Consider the following 18766-nt stretch of genomic DNA (forward strand, 5'->3'; position numbering starts at 1 on the left):
AGAATGATGTTTTTGTGTATTTTCAGTCGAGAATGATGATGTTGACACAAGCATAAACAAGAAAAAGAGGGAAGTCGAGACAGAAGCAGTAGTGGAGAAACACGACAACAGTATCCATGACAGCAATGGCCATGACAACGGTGCAATCAGTGACCACGACGAGGACAAGACAACACCCAACCTTACAAACCATGACATGGAGACGGATGTGGAAAAAGGTAGGTTTTGGTTCTCACATTAAATCTTATTTGAAAGTGTGAGTTCCGGATAAATTTCAAAGTGTGGAATTATGATGTATGACTTGTTTAAATCATTTAGTGTCTGGTAATATTTTAAAAATACATGCTGTCAAAATGTCACAAGGCAACACTATCTAGCTCCACCAGACCAATGTTACGATGTTTTCCATCTGTTCCTCTGACAGCCATTGGTGTAAATAACTCTTCCTCTTGTTGGTGGGTCATACCAATCTGTCCTAGATCAGTATAAACAAGGATACAATTATAGAATCATAGAACTGACCAAATATCTCTACCTTCCAGACCAGCTGAAAGACATGGTTATACCTGATGTACCAGAAAAGGCCATGATCCCTGAACCTACAACTGCTGTGAAAGAGAGTGTGGAGGAAGCTGTGGAGAAGCCTGATGATCCCGAACCTGTGAAGGTCACAGATCTGCCCTGTAAGCCCCCAGTATGTGTTGCCTTGACAACAGGATGTGTTACCGAGGAAGAGAAGATCCAGGAATACCTGAATCGTAGTGACACAGCTGTTATATACCCAGAACCAGTTTCTGACCGTGAGCCTGATGAGGAGGAAGACGATGATAACAGTGGCAAGAACGAACCTGATACTGGTAGGTCAAGGTCAAAATTAGCAATCCTTTTATAACTGTTATTTCCCTACTGTATTACAAGGTCAAGGTCAAAATTAGCACTCCTACCTCATACGATGAATGTAAATTCTTCACTTTACTACCAGGTCAAGTTAATAAACAACCTTTTTCTCAAAATTATGACTGTTCACAGTGATGCGCATAGACACAGTTACCTAATTTTTTATGACAGTACACCTTGGCGTGTCTAATTTGTTTCTTCATACTTGTGTCATTATGTACAATGTTTTAGCCTTCTTTTTTAACTTGAGGTTATTTCTCATGTACTCTCTCCTTAACTTTGTAAACAAATACCTCTTGATGACATTTGGGTCTCCTTCCCCACTAAGATTGGCCTTTCGTTTAATTGTGTTTGACTTCTAGGTACCCATAAATGGTGTATCATTATCTCAGATTACTTCAAAAGAATTTGTTGGATTCATTCATCTTTGGTCATGTCCATATCCACAGTTAAATAGTTGGAATGAACAGGAGTGAATTGTTTAAGTAGATGTATTATATCGGAGCTTCCTCTTACAGATTTGATGCTACCTGGCGAGGAAGTCATTCTGCGATGTATCCACTGTGACCAAAGCTTCATCCGTGCTACTCTGCTCCGTGACCACATGAAGATGCTCCACCCAGACAAGCCTATCAAGTACCTGTGCCCTAAATGTGATGAAACATTCCTTCTGAAGTCTCAGCTGGACAAGCATCTGGCTCTCCATTCACCAACATCCCAGTCCTGTAAGATCTGCAACAAGACTTTCGCCAATGTGTACCGTCTTCAGCGTCACATGATCAGCCATGACGAGAGCACAGATCTACGCAAGTTTAAGTGTCCTGAATGTGGTAAGGCATTTAAGTTCAAACATCACCTTAAGGAACACGTCCGTATCCACAGTGGTGAGAAACCATTCCAGTGCCCCAACTGCGGGAAGCGATTCAGCCACTCAGGATCCTACAGCAGCCACATGACCTCCAAAAAGTGCTGGGTGATGAACCAGAATAAGCCAAGATCATTGGACCAAAACAGCAATGCCGAGTCTCCAAGCGTGTCCTATTCTCCTATCCGTACTCCAGTCACAGCCATTGGTATGGAAACCATGATCCAGAGTCTAACAGCTGGCAAGTTCTCTCCGGCGTTTCTTCACTTTGATCCAACAAAGGGAGGCCTTCCTTACTACACCCCTCCTAGTGGATATCTCCCCATGGCATACACTGTGAGACATGGAAACCCTATCAAGCCCATCATGACCCCACTGATCCACCATCAGAAGCCATTGGAGTGCCCGCCATCATCAGTACCCAGCACCAGTCCCTCAGCACCAATGCCATTGTCCCAGATCTCCCCAGATGTCAACTCTAACACTCAACTCATCAGCAAGCAGGCCAGTCTTCAGGTAGATGGAACCATTCCTATCCCAGCCTCAGTTGCTGCCACCATTGCTGCTACGGTCGCTGCCACCATCGCAGAGACCCGCACCACTCCTGTTGTTGATGCAAAAGAAGCTGCTGCTACAGAAAAGTCTGAGTCACCTCCTCCACCATGTAACATTAAGGTTGAGAAACTGACAGATTCAGAGATGGAAATTAGTGAGAAACCTGAGGAGCTGCCAGATGTCTCGATGATCAAGCAGGAACACCAGAATGGTGAGGGTACACCTTGTAGATTCTGTGGTGACAGCTTTAACAGTCCTGTGGACCAGCACCAGCATGAGCGGTACCTCTGTAAGCTAAATAAGGACATCATCCATCGTATCCCTAGTGGAGAGAGTGCCAGGAACTCTCCCTGTAGTACTATGTCAGAGAGCGGCAGCCATCGTGATACACCCAATGGGAGCATCAGCGCTGAGGCCGAGACAGACACTGAGGAGATTGAAGAGATATACAAGACAGAGAAGAACTCACCGATGGAGAGCAAGAAATTTCGCATGAGATCTCTCATCAGTGATGATCAGCTGAAGGTTCTCAAATCCCACTACCAGGTCAACCCACGCCCAAGGAAGTATGAACTCATCCGCATTGGAAATGAGATAGGACTTCCTAAACGTGTTGTACAGGTGTGGTTCCAGAACCAGCGAGCGCGGGATCGTAGACGAGGCATGAATGTTCCATATTTCCCATCAATGGCCAGATTCAAGCGTCAAGAGAGTCCCTCAGTACAGTGGAAGGAGACTGCACCCAAAACATCCACTCCAAACTACATAGCTGTGGTACCAACACCCTATGCTCATGGCGCCAAGGTCAATGGCAAGGTGACACCTCCAAAACGTACAGGTGAGGAACAGCCTCTGGATCTTAGTGTGAAGATGTCTAAACCACCAGACGCTCATTCTGGTAGTAGGTCATCCAGTGCCACACCACCTAGTAGCCGCTCAGGCGAGACAACGTGCCGTCCAGGGGACCAAGTTCTAAATCTGAGTACTCGAGCAGACGATGCCAGCAAGCCAAGTGTGGAAGGCAGTCTTCAGAACTCGGCCATCTACAAGTATATGCAGCAGGAGGGTTTGTTCGCCGCACACAGACATCTCCTCACCAATGCCATACTGACATCATCTCCTAGTCTAATTCGTCCACTTTCTACACCCACCATTCCAAGGAGAGAACTCTCTGTCACACCAACTCCATCCATCTCATCACTAAGTGACATTGCCAGAAGCCACTGTGAACGTGCCAGATCCACACCCAGCGACAAATTTGACAACTCATCAGATGGCCACAACCGCGACATGGAAAATGGCAGAGATGTAGATCACCGACTCATAATTGATGAACAATCGGACATGTCTGACGAAGATAGCAACCACAGTTATGAGTGCAGCACAGCAATGGCCGATGCGACCTGTAACCTTTCGACCTTGGCTGAGGTCAGTCTTGCTGAGCACCACAACATCACAATGACTGCTGACGGCGAGATCAAGGTCAAAAGGTTACGCAAGAAGTCGTGGCGACAGGTACACAGCTATGTCTGTATCAGTGTTTTTCTTGCCTTTTTACCCCATAGTTAGTTACATTGGGCTGTGTTGTGTGGAAATTCCATATTATGTCAATGATTCATGTCCAACAAAAGCCAGATCTTCAGACAGTTTTGTTTAATCAATAAGGCACATAACAAAGTCTTCACAAAGTACATCATGCTAAAATATAACTGTCAACTGTAAGAAAGATGAGAAAAAATTGGTTGTTATAATCCTACTGACTAGACTTTGATGTGTGCCTCTGTCTGAATATCTGTGGTAGGGGATGGTCGGGTTACACTGTCCTTTTCTTTTCCCAATACTTCAAAATTCTTCTTTGGGGAAATATTTGATTTCGATCACGAATGAATTATTATTTTGATTATCAGAAAAAGAAATGATTATTTGAGAATCATACAGTGTAAGCAGCATCTATCTTTACTTCTTATTTTCCTCTAGTATCTTAAAACTCTGAAAATAATTTATCTTGTCTATAATGTAGCTTTCTTTGCCATGATCAAACAACACACAACTCTCTTGTGCAAGTTGTCATTTATTTATTATTTTTCTTTCTTTCAATTTTTCATCCTTTTTTGTCTTTCCTTTCCAGAACACATTTCTCTACATTTTGTGTTAATCACTGTTACAGTCTGACACCTCTCCTATTGGTTCCATCAAATTTCTTATACTTTTTAGTTATTTATGATTTTCGCCTAACGTCTTATTGAACCTGCTGCTTTGCAATAGAATGATTTTACTGGTGTTTTTATCCTGAACCCTTTTCACCTTTTGCATTACCCCTCACGTTTTCCACACGACATTAGCGGAGAAAATCAGACCATTTTTCAAAGGGATGGTGGGGGGATGAGTTAGAGTTCTACTAACAAACTCTAAAATCATTCAAATTTATCAATATTGAGCTTTTGTAATACTTTTGGGGCATGTTATCAAAATTGTATCTTTTAAATTCTAAATTTGTAAGAATTTGTTTAAGAAAGTACCAGGGAAATTCTTAGAAATTTGAATGATTTTAAACATTAAATTGGTCTGATAGTCTCACAGCATGCAATATTACCTATTAAAGTTTCACTCAAGAATTTACTGATTTCATTAATAATTATCATTTAGAAATGTCATTGTATGTATAACTTTACACTTAGAACATCATCTTTGTATTCATAACAATAGTATATCACAGTTTACTTAGAGTTATTCCCCTTGGATATAATCGCAATGCATTCAGTATTTCCTACCAATTGATGCCGTTATCTTTGTATACCATTGTTTTTGTGCAAATTTACAGTTGATAGGAATGTTTTTGCAATAAAGTATTGCACATAATGGTATTTTGCATGATAAAAGTTGATTCAAAGCAAATCTCCTTCACCAGAAAGACATCTGTTAATGTGAACAATTCAAGATTGTATTTATCTACCCAAATTAAATATTTGATCGAATTGGAAAGTTTTTTCTCGATCAGACATGATTTCTTCTTAATTTCAAAAAATATTCTAAAAGTTTGGTTGATAACACTCTGCAGATTAAATTTACTGCTGAGCAAAATGGAACATGGGAGGTTTGCATTGGTTGCTGTGAAGTCTTATTTTGTGTAAATACCATTGATCACCTAACACAAACCCATTTAAGTTTTTGTTCTGAAACAATTACATTAAAAATCATTACTAAATATGTCAATATTCCTAAACCTCATATGAAAGATACTTTGCTTAGAAATTATATCTTTCAATATACTTCTCACTTTTCTGCGTCTATTTTCATATTCTCTGACAAAATTAAAACTGAAAACATCTTTTGTCGGAAAATTAGTTCTTATAGTATAAATAGCATTAATAAATATATCAAAAATTACATTGCTAACATTATCAGAATATTATTGATAGTATTAACCATAGGGTGGAGGAAGAGGGGGGGGGGGGGGGGGGGGGGGGGGGGGGTCATGTCAAATTAAGATTAAAGATAATAATAGAAGAAAAAAAACTCTATTTAAAATTATGCTAAGGTAGTCTCATTGGTCTTACTGGTATTGATGAAATTATGAATGGATTCAGTTCTTTCTGACCAAGTTCAATTATAAATGAAAGATTATTTAAGATTATTTTTATAGCCACTTACTATTGATTGTTGGTCACAAATTATTATATTTTGTCATTTCATAATGTCAGTTATATCATGTAATTAATAATTAGGAAATTATTTCTATAAATCTTCTTGTCAGTTTATTTCACAGTGAAGGTACACTAACAATGGTTGTTGTAGTCACAGTCTATATATAGCACACAGCACGTATAGTATATATGATGGCAGTTACACGTAGCTGTCCTCACTGGTTACCTCCCCTGTTATTGTTCACCAAAAAAAACTCAGGATTGACAGAAAATCATTTGGAATTAACTTGGAATTGCATTAATTTTAGTTTGATGTTTATTTTGTATGGAGCGTTGACATGAATGTTTTTGTTGATTTGTTTGTTGTGAAGTTAAGCATTTTTTTGTTGATTTTGAAGCCATTTTGAATTAACATCCTAAGTTCAAATCTAATACATCATTTTCATAGACAAATAGACTAGTTTACATGAGAAGTTGATTTTGAAAATGAAATTAGTTTTAGACTCACTCTCAGCAGCTTGAGGAGATTATAAAGAACTTATTGAAATGATGATACAACATTTGATTTTTTTGATTCAATGGAAGAAGTTCAACAAACAAGCTGTAAGTGTCTGAAAAAAAAAAGAGCACTCTTAGATATGAAAGTCAACGTATACTTAAATATATGCTCATATATGCCGGTTTCAATTTCTAAGGACGTAAAGATCAGTAAACCATAAAGCAGATTTAATGCCACCCAGCAGAGACCAGATCATACAGAAATTAATTTTTTTAAACCAGTATATGAAGTTTTTTCCTAGTTTGATATTTACAGGACAATTCCCCCAATTAGAGTACAATATTGAAGTATCTTTGGCAGTAATATGTGTTAGATGGATGTAAAACAGTGTGATGACACATCACAACTTAGCACACCAACACAATTGGACGAAGGAGATCATTCTGTTATAATTCTAAAATATTTTTTGTAAATGTCTCACATTTTCACCATAGTGCAGGTTTTGTAAACATCACATAATTTAGAATTAAATATTGGCACTGTTCTAGTATAATTTACAAGAAAACACTTTTAGAAGGATTGAGGTGACCCAGATAAACCCAGTGGTATTTTCATTTGAATAATGACTTCATAAATGACCTTCAACTTTAGAATAATTTTAAGTAGTTTTAGCTATGATACCTTGGAAGTACTCATCACTTACCTGTTGTTTCGTTCAGATGGAGGCTGAGGAAGCTCAGTTAGAGCTTGATGAATCCTTACTGGATGAGGATCACCCTTTCCGTAAGAAACGTAGATCATGGAAAAATCATCGCATGGATTCCGAGGAAGGCCTGTACGCCTGTGATCAGTGCAAGAAGATGTTCAGCAAGCAGAGTTCTCTGGCACGCCACAAGTATGAACATTCAGGTAGGTACTCGGTAACCAGATAGGGGCAGGAAACTGGATTTAATTTGACAAAGAAAGCAATATTTCTGGCTTCCAATGGTATACAGGTCTAAGGTAGTATTGAACTGTTGCCACACGCTGTCACCCAGGTGTGCAGTCAATATAAGGTACACAGTACAATTTGGGTGACAGCTGAATTGAATGGTGCTTGTTTGATGCAATTTTCCACAAACACAAAATTAATATGATCTATTAAAATCGAATCACTGACGGAAAATTAAGGTTAAATCAAATTCTTTTTAAATAAGAGCTATTTTTGTGGAATCAGTATTCAAAAAACAGTCTAGGTGATATTTTAATGAGACCAACTTTATTTTGACAGGAGCCCGGCCCTTTTCCTGTGAGCTCTGTGGAAAAGCCTTCAAGCACAAGCACCACCTGACAGAGCACCGGCGCCTGCATAGTGGAGAGAAGCCTTTTCAGTGTAAAAAGTGTGGCAAGCGCTTCAGTCACTCTGGGTCCTACAGCCAACATATGAACCATCGCTACAAGTACTGCAAGCCAATGAGAGGCGAGGAAGGTCATGATGACCATGAAAGCCATGATGGACATGAAATGATGGACCTTCACGAAGGATCCTCTTCACCATAGGCAAACCAGTTGTATGTCGAGGTTGACCAATCTAGTGGCATCTTGCAAAAAGGGAGTTTTCTGTCTCTGCAAAAATTATGTGATGGATGCTGATTGGTTCATATCTATATTCATTGACCAATCAATATTTCTCTAACAGTAGATATACCTGTGTGTAAAGTGACTGTAAATGAATGCTGAATTATTGACCAATCATAAGTCCTCTTATTTCAAGAGTGCAGCTGCTGTCTCATTCATTGAGAATATGAATTCATGACTTGTATTAAGACTTGATTCCAGTATTTTTGTGTGCTTCATATTCAAGTGGAAACAAATTGATAATTGTAATTGATCCCTAATCATTCCTGTCATAGAAAAAATGTTATCAGTTGTTCTGTTCTATGTTGGTCACATGATATAGGTCACATGGCTTCATTTTCATATGCCAGCCATTTTGAAATTTATATGACAAGAAGACGATCATTAATAAAAAGAAAAAAAACAACATTTGACACGAATATGTGTCTGATGTAGACAAAAACTCTAGTGCTGTAAAACTCTTTTCTCAGTAATGAGTGTTGATGACTTTGTAACAGTCCAAGTTTCTCATTGTATTGCTGTTCTGAGATATGTTTTGAATAGTGCTCAAGATAATTATGTGTTTGGTTGGCGTTATTAGCTAATCTAAGGTTTTGATATTTAAATATTCCGACTTTAATTAATCAGATAAATTTGTCATGATTTCATTGGCTGACACTGTGACCTTGGGAGTGTGATGCAGATTTTTTGTGTATTCTGTTAAGGTTTACTATTAATAGTCATTTTTATTTTTGTAACGTTACATGCAAAGTAACATTTTCTCACTTGTCCTGTTTAAATGGATACTAAGGAGTCCTCACCAGTAATGTGATCATCATAGCTTCAATATCTGTAAATTTATCAAAACTCAAAATAGGACTGAAGTAGCAAGTCGAGTGTGATGACTCCAGAAATGTACCATTGATTGGAATTTACAAATGATTTGTATTCATGGTGAGAAATGTTCCATGTATGTTGACTGTATACAATCCTGTATTGTAGTTGGTTTGTAATCATTGTCTGTAAACATTGTTCCTATGTGATAACGGGACCAGAACTACGTGTTATCTTTGTAAGTTGTCATGGTAAATGTATTAGGTACATATAGATATATATATATAGATTCCTGGTTTGGTGTTTTGGTCGAAAAAATGACCATTAGCCAATCAGTACCTGATACTAAATACTCAGTTTATTAACCAATAGGATTCATTGTTACATATTTGAATTGATCGATAACCAATCATTATTTAGCAATTGATGCTAATCAAATGACTTTTCCCCCATTATTGTTATTATGTTTAAGAATTGTTCACATCACTTAGTCTACTGTGTCATGTCATCGTAAGGCCAGATTACGGTGTCATGTCATCGTACGGCCAGTCTACTGTGTCATGTCATCGTACGGCCAGTCTACTGTGTCATGTCATCGTACGGCCAGTCTACTGTGTCATGTCATCGTAAGACCAGTCAACTGTCTCATGTCATCGTAAGGCGAGTCTACTGTGTCATGTCATCGTACTGCCAGTCTACTGTGTCATGTCATCGTACGGCCAGTCTACTGTGTCATGTCATCGTACGGCCAGTCTACTGTGTCATGTCATCGTACGACCAGTCTACTGTGTCATGTCATCGTAAGGCCAGTCAACTGTGTCATGTCATCGTACGGCCAGTCTACTGTGTCATGTCATCGTAAGGCCAGTCTACTGTGTCATGTCATCGTAAGACCAGTCTACTGTGTCATGTCAACGTAAGGCCAGTCAACTGTGTCATGTCATCGTAAGACCAGTCTACTGTGTCATGTCATCGTAAGGCCAGTCTACTGTGTCATGTCATCGTAAGGCCCGTTTGGATGTTGCATGCTCAATTATTTTAGTGAACATATACATTTTTAAGTAGGGATACTATTAATTTCTAAACATTGTATTGTTTTATCCTACTAAGGCACTCCAGAATTTTAAAGCAGTTACCCATAACAACAATCATTTCTAGATTGAATAGTTTATTACAGTATTATTTTTATTTAAAAGATTTTTTAATTAGGATTCTGCAATAATATGTGTGCAATGAGGTTATCTTTTATCGTTTAAATTAAGATGTACCTGGTTTCATCTACATGGACAATAATATTTTGTTTCATCAGATGCCCAAATGACTATCAGCTATTATATTTTTAATCTATGTTTAGGAAATATCAGTATTTATTTCCTACAGCTGCCAAATCTTTGTTAGTCCCTCACTAAGTGAGATACTGGGTGAGAATTTAATCGTGTTTCTCCCGGACATTTCACTTGTACTGTGTTATATTTAGCGTATAGAAAAACTGGGAAACCGTGGCAAGTCTCCTATGTATATGTTGTGTACAAATTGTAATTAAACTGGTGATCATTTCTGCTAGAATTTTTACTGATTTCAGATGGTGTCTATGTGGTTAGAGGATAGTTTTAACAGGTTTATATATAGATATGTACTCATCTTATTATGTCTGTTGTTTGTAAATAGGAAAGAAATATTCCCTGGTACATTCTCAAAGGCTATAACTCAAGTTTTTATCCAAAGAAATATTCCCTGGTACATTCTCAAAAGCTCTAACTCAGGTTTTTATCCAAAGAAATATTCCCTTGTACATTCTCAAATTTTTATCGAAAGAAATATCACACAAAGATGGTAAAAAGTTTGTATTCAGAAAGATTTCTTAAAATTTAAAATATTTTGAACAGAAAGTGTAGTTTTTGGAGATACTAGTAATTAAATCAAAGTTTTTAGATTTTGAATTTGTAAATGAACTACGAACATTTATTTGATAGATGTACCAGAGATATTTTTTCCCCTGTAGTCATGTCGTGTGTGTGTGCTTGTTTGTCTGTTTTTATATTTATTATAAATTCTAACAAATGATCGGGCTGAGGAAATGGAGTTAATTTCTGATGGATTTAAACATATGCTGTATTTAGATATCAGTCGTGGGCCTACCATGGTCTGAATACTTTGACTGCAATATTACAGTTAGGATGTAGAATGAAAGAAGTTTTTGAAATATGGAAAGCATCTCATTATGGGTGCCAAAGATGATCAGAATAGCCTACCGTATCTTTCAATAGAATCACATTATCAAGAATATGATTGGAAAAAATCATTTTCATGCAAATATTTTGTTAAATGTTTCTAACATAATTTTTTTTTTCTTTGTAGTAATTTCCAAAAATCTGTTATTTCCATCATTCAATGTTGAGCTGTGACAATGATTTATCAGAAACTAATCTCTTATCCGATAAAGCCTGACAACACATCAAAATCCGTGGTAGTCTTCCAGTGTCACTGTGCTCGTCACCGTGCTCGTCTTCCAGTGTTAATAGTTGTTATAGTTGTTGACTTGTTACTGTTTGTGTCGTTACAGAAGGATATCCTAGGTAAATTGATCCTAGTCATCAAGGAGTTGTGGAGTAGCTTTCCTTTTCTGTTATAAAATTATTCTTGTCTTTTTTTTGAGCATTTTCTTCTCACTTCTTGAAAGCATTAACATATTTGTTTAAAATCATCTAATTATTCTCATTTGCAATATTAGAATTACTATTTGAAGAATGTTTTATAAAGTTTTATTGACATTGCAAAGAAGATCTCTTTTGTTTTGGCTAAAGAATGTTAAATTAGATTTTGTTGAAGATATAAACCACTATTACAATTGTTTAGTGTAGTTTTCTGTGAAGTTTGGTGATTTTCTGTGAAGTCTGTGAAGTGTGGTGATTTTCTGTGAAGTTTGGTGATTTTCTGTGAAGTTTGGTGATTTTCTGTGAAGTCTGTAAAGTTTGGTGATTTTCTATGTTTGGGAAGTCGGGTCAGTATTACATTATACATCACTAGTTAAATAAATTCACACTCATCAGAACAGACATTCTTGAACAATTCATACCTTCTTATGTGCCAAAGTTTCCTCTAACTTAAGGTCACATTTCCCAATGACTGACCTTCGTGGTGAATTCATTTGTGCCAAAATGAAAACTGATTCATGTTGTATGTGGCTTTTGATTTCACGCTGGTCATAGTGATGTTGTGGAACAGGTAATCTCACCTGTTGTCAAAATTGTAGATGTGTTGTTATTAAGTAATGATCACAAGACCGACATTTCTTTACAAGTTAGAATATCATAAAGATTTGTTACTGCAGCCCAAAATGGTCGCCGTACAGAAATATAAGGGAGACTACCCACTTTTAAAAAGGAGGAACTCATATGTCTTCATCTTCCCCAGATACGTTGAACATTAACAGGGTGTGTGTTTGTGTTTGTGTTTGTGTTTGTGTCAAGGTTTCCTTGGACATCTACCCATACAGTATTAAAGACAGATGTCTTCCATTATATAACCCATGTATATAAAATCATTGTGGATATATAATCAATTGGTGTGGTCCACAAACATTTATCCTTATATTCCTCGCTGCTTTATGTAAAATGCATGTTCAGTTTTTACAACAAAATTTCAAACAATTATGCTGATATTAAGACTAAAATTAATCAGGTATGAAAATTTCAATGTTCAGTTAAATGTTTTTTATATCCAAACTGAGTGTTCATCCTCAATGTTATTGGTACAACCTTTGTACATTCTGTGACAGATATAAACAGTTTAGATAAAAATTGATATTTTTGTTTGAACTACAGGTACTGTAAATTACAATATTTAAGTTTATTAAACAAAATGTTTTTGAGATACTTTGATTAATGAATAAAATGTTTACCGTATTTTATTTGGGAAGGAAAAATTCACAACATACTTCACGTATGATTGGATTAGTTTTTGAGAGATATTTGAAAAAAAAATATATTCCAGTTGTGATTTACAGTTCACATCATTACTATAAAGCAGTGAGAATTTATAGGTCACAGTGACCTGGTACAGACTTTTATAGGTCACTGTGACCTAGTATAGCCTGGTTTCTTTGATGCATGTTTTGTGTACATACTAAATATTTATATCTCTTTGTGCCAATATTTGTAAAATTCTTCCCATAATGTCTAATGTTATTTCTGTAACATAACTATGATTTCTTTTTTTAATACTTTCCACCTGAGACTAAAAAACAATATCACAAAATATCTGTGACTTTCCCACCTTAATAACACATTAAAGAAATAATGTATATGACTAAAGTTATGCCAACTTCATTTTTGTGGATACATAACAATAAAAAACTCAGTATTAGTTGTATTTGATGAACATAGATTTTCATTAGTAGCAGGTAGTCCCAGGTGTAGTTATTTCTGTTAAATGAACCTTAATTTGTAATGTGCCAATGACAAATCTCCATTAATGTTCATTTTCATATCCATGTTCTTCCGTTATAGTTAATTATTATGTGCCAATTTGAAATTATGGAAAATACTCAAACACTCAAACCATTTCAGTATTCAATGTTGTTATGCCTTCCTGTTTACGTATTGAAGTATTTATGATATTCCTTAATATTATACAGTAACACTTGACCAATACTTACAATCCTGTATGTTTACACTAATCCTGAAATCCAGTTTTGCCAATACTCAAGTCCTCAAAACCATGTCAGTATTCTATTTCTTTTATTATTACCTGCTGATCTTCCAGGAATATTGTTTGCACTTATTATTTAGAATATTGTCATGAAACCACTCTGCAATCATTGTTTGTCTTCCTAATGTTGATTACAGAATGTGCCAACACTAGAAAATAATACTCATTTTACTCAGCAGATACATTTAAATGCTCAAACGTGTTAAAACAGAGATCAATGTTTTCCTGGTTTGAGGATAGAAACTCAGCCTTGTAGTGTCAAACCTTTGTCAATTTCTCTACTTAATGTAACTTGTAAATATTCCAATATAATCTTGTGAATGCATAATATTGTCATGTCTGGTCATATAAAATATATCTCTTCGTGAATGCATAATATGTAATATATGATTTCAAATTTTATCAATTTGAAGATGTCAAATTTGTTTTAATACATGTAAACTTATTTAATATATAGAATCAGTGCATGTTGTATATTTAGTATAGTGTTTTAAATAGCTGCTTGTGTATGCATTTCCTTGAGTAAAAACCCTGCATGTTTTGTTAGTATCTACAAAGTTCTTCTAGCAATAATGATAAAACTTTGTCTCAGTATGCCATAGTGAAATTTACATAAAACGGCTTTAAATGGCAATTAATCAAAATCTTATATAATTTGTGTTGTCTTCTCTGTTTTAAGCTCTGTGAATTTCTATGTGGCCATACTATAGCTGTACTAGTTAACTGTTATATCTAGTGTATTCTGTACGATATGAGTAATATTTACGATTGTTTATCGAGACTTGCCATGGTTTCTATTTAATTGTTTTTGACGGCTTCCTCAGAGTAACAGGTATAAGATACCTGTGTATGTGCCAAACAGAACATAGTCCCAAGTATTATCCTCGTGTATACAATCTGGTCCTAATTTATATATAGTAAAGCAGCAATATATCATGTAGAATTAAACGAGTAATCAAAGACAACCAATGAATTTAAAATCTCAACATTAAAGATTTTTAGCCATCTAGTATCAGATGGTATGGTATTCAGAATACCCATCGTCTATCTGTAAAAGTCCTTTTTATTTTTTTAGAAGTATTGGAGGGATTTTTCTCAGACTTCAAGTATAGATACCCTTGATCCCTAGCTGTTCCCATTCAATTCTGAGTCTGATTGGCCTGGCAGGCATCTTTTATTTTGATATTTGAAAATTGGTCGCTAGTTGTGCCCATTCAATTTTGAGTTGTTTGGAAAAACAAAATGGCCGACAGACAGCCATCTTTGATTTTGATGGTTTCAGTTTATTTTTATTTCCCAGAAAGTTAAGTCTGTTAATTTTGAAACCAGATTTCCATTCATGGATTAAATCATGAGTTTAATCAGACAATTAAGTGTTTAAAAAACTTGTACTTAAAACCATATTTCTGCATATTTACACATGATGTTGGATTTAAATTATGATATCAATACTAGAATGTTCAATATTTAAATGAACATAATCTTTGAGATTGAAATAGTGTGTAAATGAATGGCAGCAATAAGTATTATAGCTAGGTATTATAGCTATGTATGTTATGTAACGTGAAGAGATGAGTCAATTCTAGTCAGTAGGATACCACTGGTGTAAAGTGCAATATCGGGCAGTGCTTAGTCTCCCAGTCAACCAGCACTCGCACAACATGTGTCTTCACAACTTTATCTCTGGAATTTGTATTTGTCAGAAATGACAATCAGTTGGAAACTAAAAATCTCATTTTATATTTAGAACTAAAAAAATATTCTCTGATCTTACCCTCTTTTTTTTTTCCATTTTTTTTTTTCTTTTTTTTTCTTTTATCATAATAATCTTTATTTTTAAAAACTTAAAGTTATATGCAGAAATATTAATTTCATGATCGTAAATTAATTTAGATTGTTTAAAATGTACCATTGATAATTATGCCATTAAAACTAGTCAGTGTATATCAGGTAACAAGACGTAGAATAGGTTGTTGTGTCGTTAGGTCGTGTGAATCATTTAAACATGTGTTTAATTCCAATTTTGAAAAAAGAACCATTGTTTTACTCATTTACCCATTAATGATTAAAATTGATTTTAATGATGTATGATTTAATGTTTAATTGATGTTTTAGTAATGATGTACTGAGCAGTTGCTAATTACTACTCATCAGCAATATACCGTTCTTGCCATGGATGTATATAATTGTATCTCAATATGAAAGTGTATGTATATTTGCTAATGTATAGTATGTGTAAAAATGATTTTGTAATGCAATTTGGTATCATGTATATTGATTGTATAGTGAAAATAAAATGACTTAATCTAGTCTTGCTGAAATTCAATTTGATTTGTGACATGTGTTGAATGTTGATAATAATGCTTTTCAGTTTTAAGCCAGAAAAGGAACACCCCTAATTTGAAAGAAAGGTATTTTTTATTTTATTTGTTAAAATATACAACCGCTCTGTATTAAACATGCCTTGACAATATAATAGATAGCTCATGGGGCAGGCTAGAGAAAATTATCTGATACAAACTATAAACACACCCTATACAACAATTTATATAATATTGGAGGTGTGGGGGGAGGGGGGAGACCCCCTATATAACAATTTATATAATAATGGGGGGGGGGGGGGGGGGGGGGGGGGGGGGGGGGGCATTCAATTATTGAGGGTAAAGAAAGAGACAAAGTGGAAGTTGGATATTAAAATTTTGAAATTATATACATATAGAACAAATGGTAGAAACAGATTAGAATACAGATATGTTTTGTTGACCTTGTTTGAATAGCCTTACCTCACCCCGTCGTGTTCCAGACCACTGGCAGCACTCGTTTAGATATGCAAAATTTTACTTAGTTTGAACCCTCCCATCCTCATATATTTATATGAATTTTCTTTATATCAGTTCTCGGTCATAACGTACAGATTACTTTTAAAGATATTTCATTATGTATTATAAATGGACAATACTTTTGAGGATGTCAGCTCAAAATTTAGCGTTTCTTTCAGGAAAAGTCTTAAAAATCGAGAAATTGAACATGGCAGTATGATCTTACTATGATGTATGTCTTAATACTCACCTTAACCTGCTCATAATTATAAAACAGTTTTACGTAGAAGTAGAACTCGCTGTTAATATCTATTTAGTCAGCTGTACAACAAAACACTGTCTCAGAATTTTTATTTTTTTCTATAAATGTGTTATTTTTTATTACCGGTAAGTTGAATTATATTCGAATTTTACATGAAAACTTTGTATATAGTACATGAGATTATATAGAAATGTATTTTTGTGTAGATGCTTCTTTAAAGATGTAGCATTAGATTGCTCCGCTATTAAGGGAAACGTTCAAGGGTATTCCATAGGAACTTATACTGTAACTTACTGTGGATCACAAAGTCAAGGTTCATTTGAATATGTTACTCACAGTGAGCCTGAGGGAATACCTTGTGAACCTTTCTGGTTGCTACAGTGAAGATGAAAATTACTGCTATGAATGTCTTGGGATTTACCTGCTTGTATAGACAGGTGTAAGCTCACAACTTGGGATTTACCTGCTTGTATAGACAGGTGTAAGCTCACAACCTGGGATTTACCTGCTTGTATAGACAGGTGTAAGCTCACAACCTGGGATTTACCTGCTTGTATAGACAGGTGTAAGCTCACAACCTGGGATTTACCTGCTTGTATAGACAGGTGTAAGCTCACAACCTGGGATTTACCTGCTTGTATAGACAGGTGTAAGCTCACAACCTGGTTATTAAGATATTTTTATGTCAAGACACTTCTATATATGGAAAGTCTACAATGTTATTTTTGTCAACTTGAAATATCTTGGACATATTTGTACAGCTGGTGATAAATGTATGTGTATAAGATATTGCAGACAATTTATCATTCAAAGTCGAAATAAAATTCAAGGATTACAAGAAATTTTTAAAGAACAAACTAAATGATTGTGTTAATTCCAAAACGTTTCAATATTGACAAATGATGTTGAATTTCTTCTCATACTTTTAATGATAAGTAAAATTAATATTGACTGACTTCCATTGGGACATCGTCAGGGTAACAGTAAAATAAATACTGACTGACATCCATTGGGACATTGTCAGGGTAACAGAACACACACTGCTTATATATGACGTGTGTTATTCAGGGGACATAACTTCCTTATTGTGTTGTAAATGTCCAGCATGGTATATTAGGTTAGCATGGTCTGTAACGTTTAGTCTAGCTCTGTGTTATTTCCTTGTAAATGATACTTAATTCTACTGGATGTGTATTTTGGAGTAAATGATATGATGTATTCAATAAATCCTGGATACATATGTCAGCCAATGTTTGTTACATTGAAATTTCAAGTTGATCATGTGAATATCAGATTCAACATGGACTTGTGAATATTAGAACAAAGGCATTATACAAATAGTTAATCATGTCTGAAATCGTAAAACTGTAATAATAATATGTAGACTTATTGCTCAAATTATAAGAACAAACATTTTGGTTTTCTATATCAAAGAAAGGTAATTTTTTTCGAAAAAAATTAACGCTGTAAAATTGTCACGAACATTGTGATATTTTCCATCCCATGCATATCTGTTGCTATGGCAAATTTCCAGTCCCTCACCCCAGGGACATCTCTTGTCCCAAACCCCAGGGACATTTCTTGTTATGTACAAACATTGTTAGGACATGCATTGCTAATTCCAGAAATCTGTTAATAGATTTCTCAATTCTATAAGGATATTATTAAAATGTGAATGCATTTTCCTTTCCAATAAAAACGTATGCAAAAACTATCTGATTGTGTGTTGTTTTTTAGCTTTATTTGAAATGAAATCCTGTGAATACGGTCTTTTTTACTGAAGTAAAATGCAATGATTGTAACAGAGTAAATTTACCATGTGGAGAAAAAAAAACATCACTGTTCATATAAGTCGAAAATTGGTTTCCGAACAATAATTCAAGTCCAACTGGTCCAATCAGTTTGAGGAAGAGGTGAACAGTCAAGGTCACTATTACTAAAAATAGAAATTGCTTTCTTGAAAACAACTCGCCTTCAAGTGGACTAAGGTCCTAAGATAGGTCCAGGAGGTGGTCAGACCAAGCTCAGACATGATGGGCCGTTTGTTTGGGATATCATTTAGGGTACAAAGATCAAGGTCATTGT

General features: G+C 35.4%; 1 protein-coding gene and 2 long non-coding RNA genes across 6 annotated transcripts in view; 2 read left to right on the top strand and 1 right to left on the bottom strand.

The window, feature by feature from the left end:
- LOC117345415 (zinc finger E-box-binding homeobox 2-like) overlaps window positions 1-15926 on the top strand; it is a 73997-nt gene extending 58071 nt beyond the window's left edge. For 2 of the 4 annotated variants that reach the window (XM_033908491.1, XM_033908511.1), the window contains exons 2-6: window positions 27-218; window positions 543-857; window positions 1416-3844; window positions 7180-7369; window positions 7731-15926. In XM_033908491.1, the coding sequence (XP_033764382.1) occupies window positions 27-218; window positions 543-857; window positions 1416-3844; window positions 7180-7369; window positions 7731-7999 (3395 nt within the window). In that variant the 3' untranslated portion in view covers window positions 8000-15926. The remainder of the gene's footprint in view (window positions 1-26; window positions 219-542; window positions 858-1415; window positions 3845-7179; window positions 7370-7730) is intronic. The other 2 variants (XR_004536435.1, XM_033908502.1) reach the window with 2 other exon arrangements.
- An 881-nt stretch (window positions 15927-16807) lies between these two features.
- On the bottom strand, window positions 16808-17251 carry LOC117314533. The gene is made up of 2 exons (XR_004529543.1): window positions 17145-17251; window positions 16808-17102 (listed from the first exon to the last, which is right to left on the bottom strand). It is a non-coding gene; the product is annotated as an uncharacterized LOC117314533 (long non-coding RNA).
- Window positions 17047-18393, top strand: LOC117314538. The gene is made up of 2 exons (XR_004529544.1): window positions 17047-17118; window positions 17161-18393. It is a non-coding gene; the product is annotated as an uncharacterized LOC117314538 (long non-coding RNA).
- Window positions 18394-18766: the final 373 nt, after the last annotated feature.

The sequence above is a fragment of the Pecten maximus genome, chromosome 2, assembly GCF_902652985.1.
Source record: "Pecten maximus chromosome 2, xPecMax1.1, whole genome shotgun sequence".
Classification (NCBI taxonomy): domain Eukaryota; kingdom Metazoa; phylum Mollusca; class Bivalvia; order Pectinida; family Pectinidae; genus Pecten; species Pecten maximus.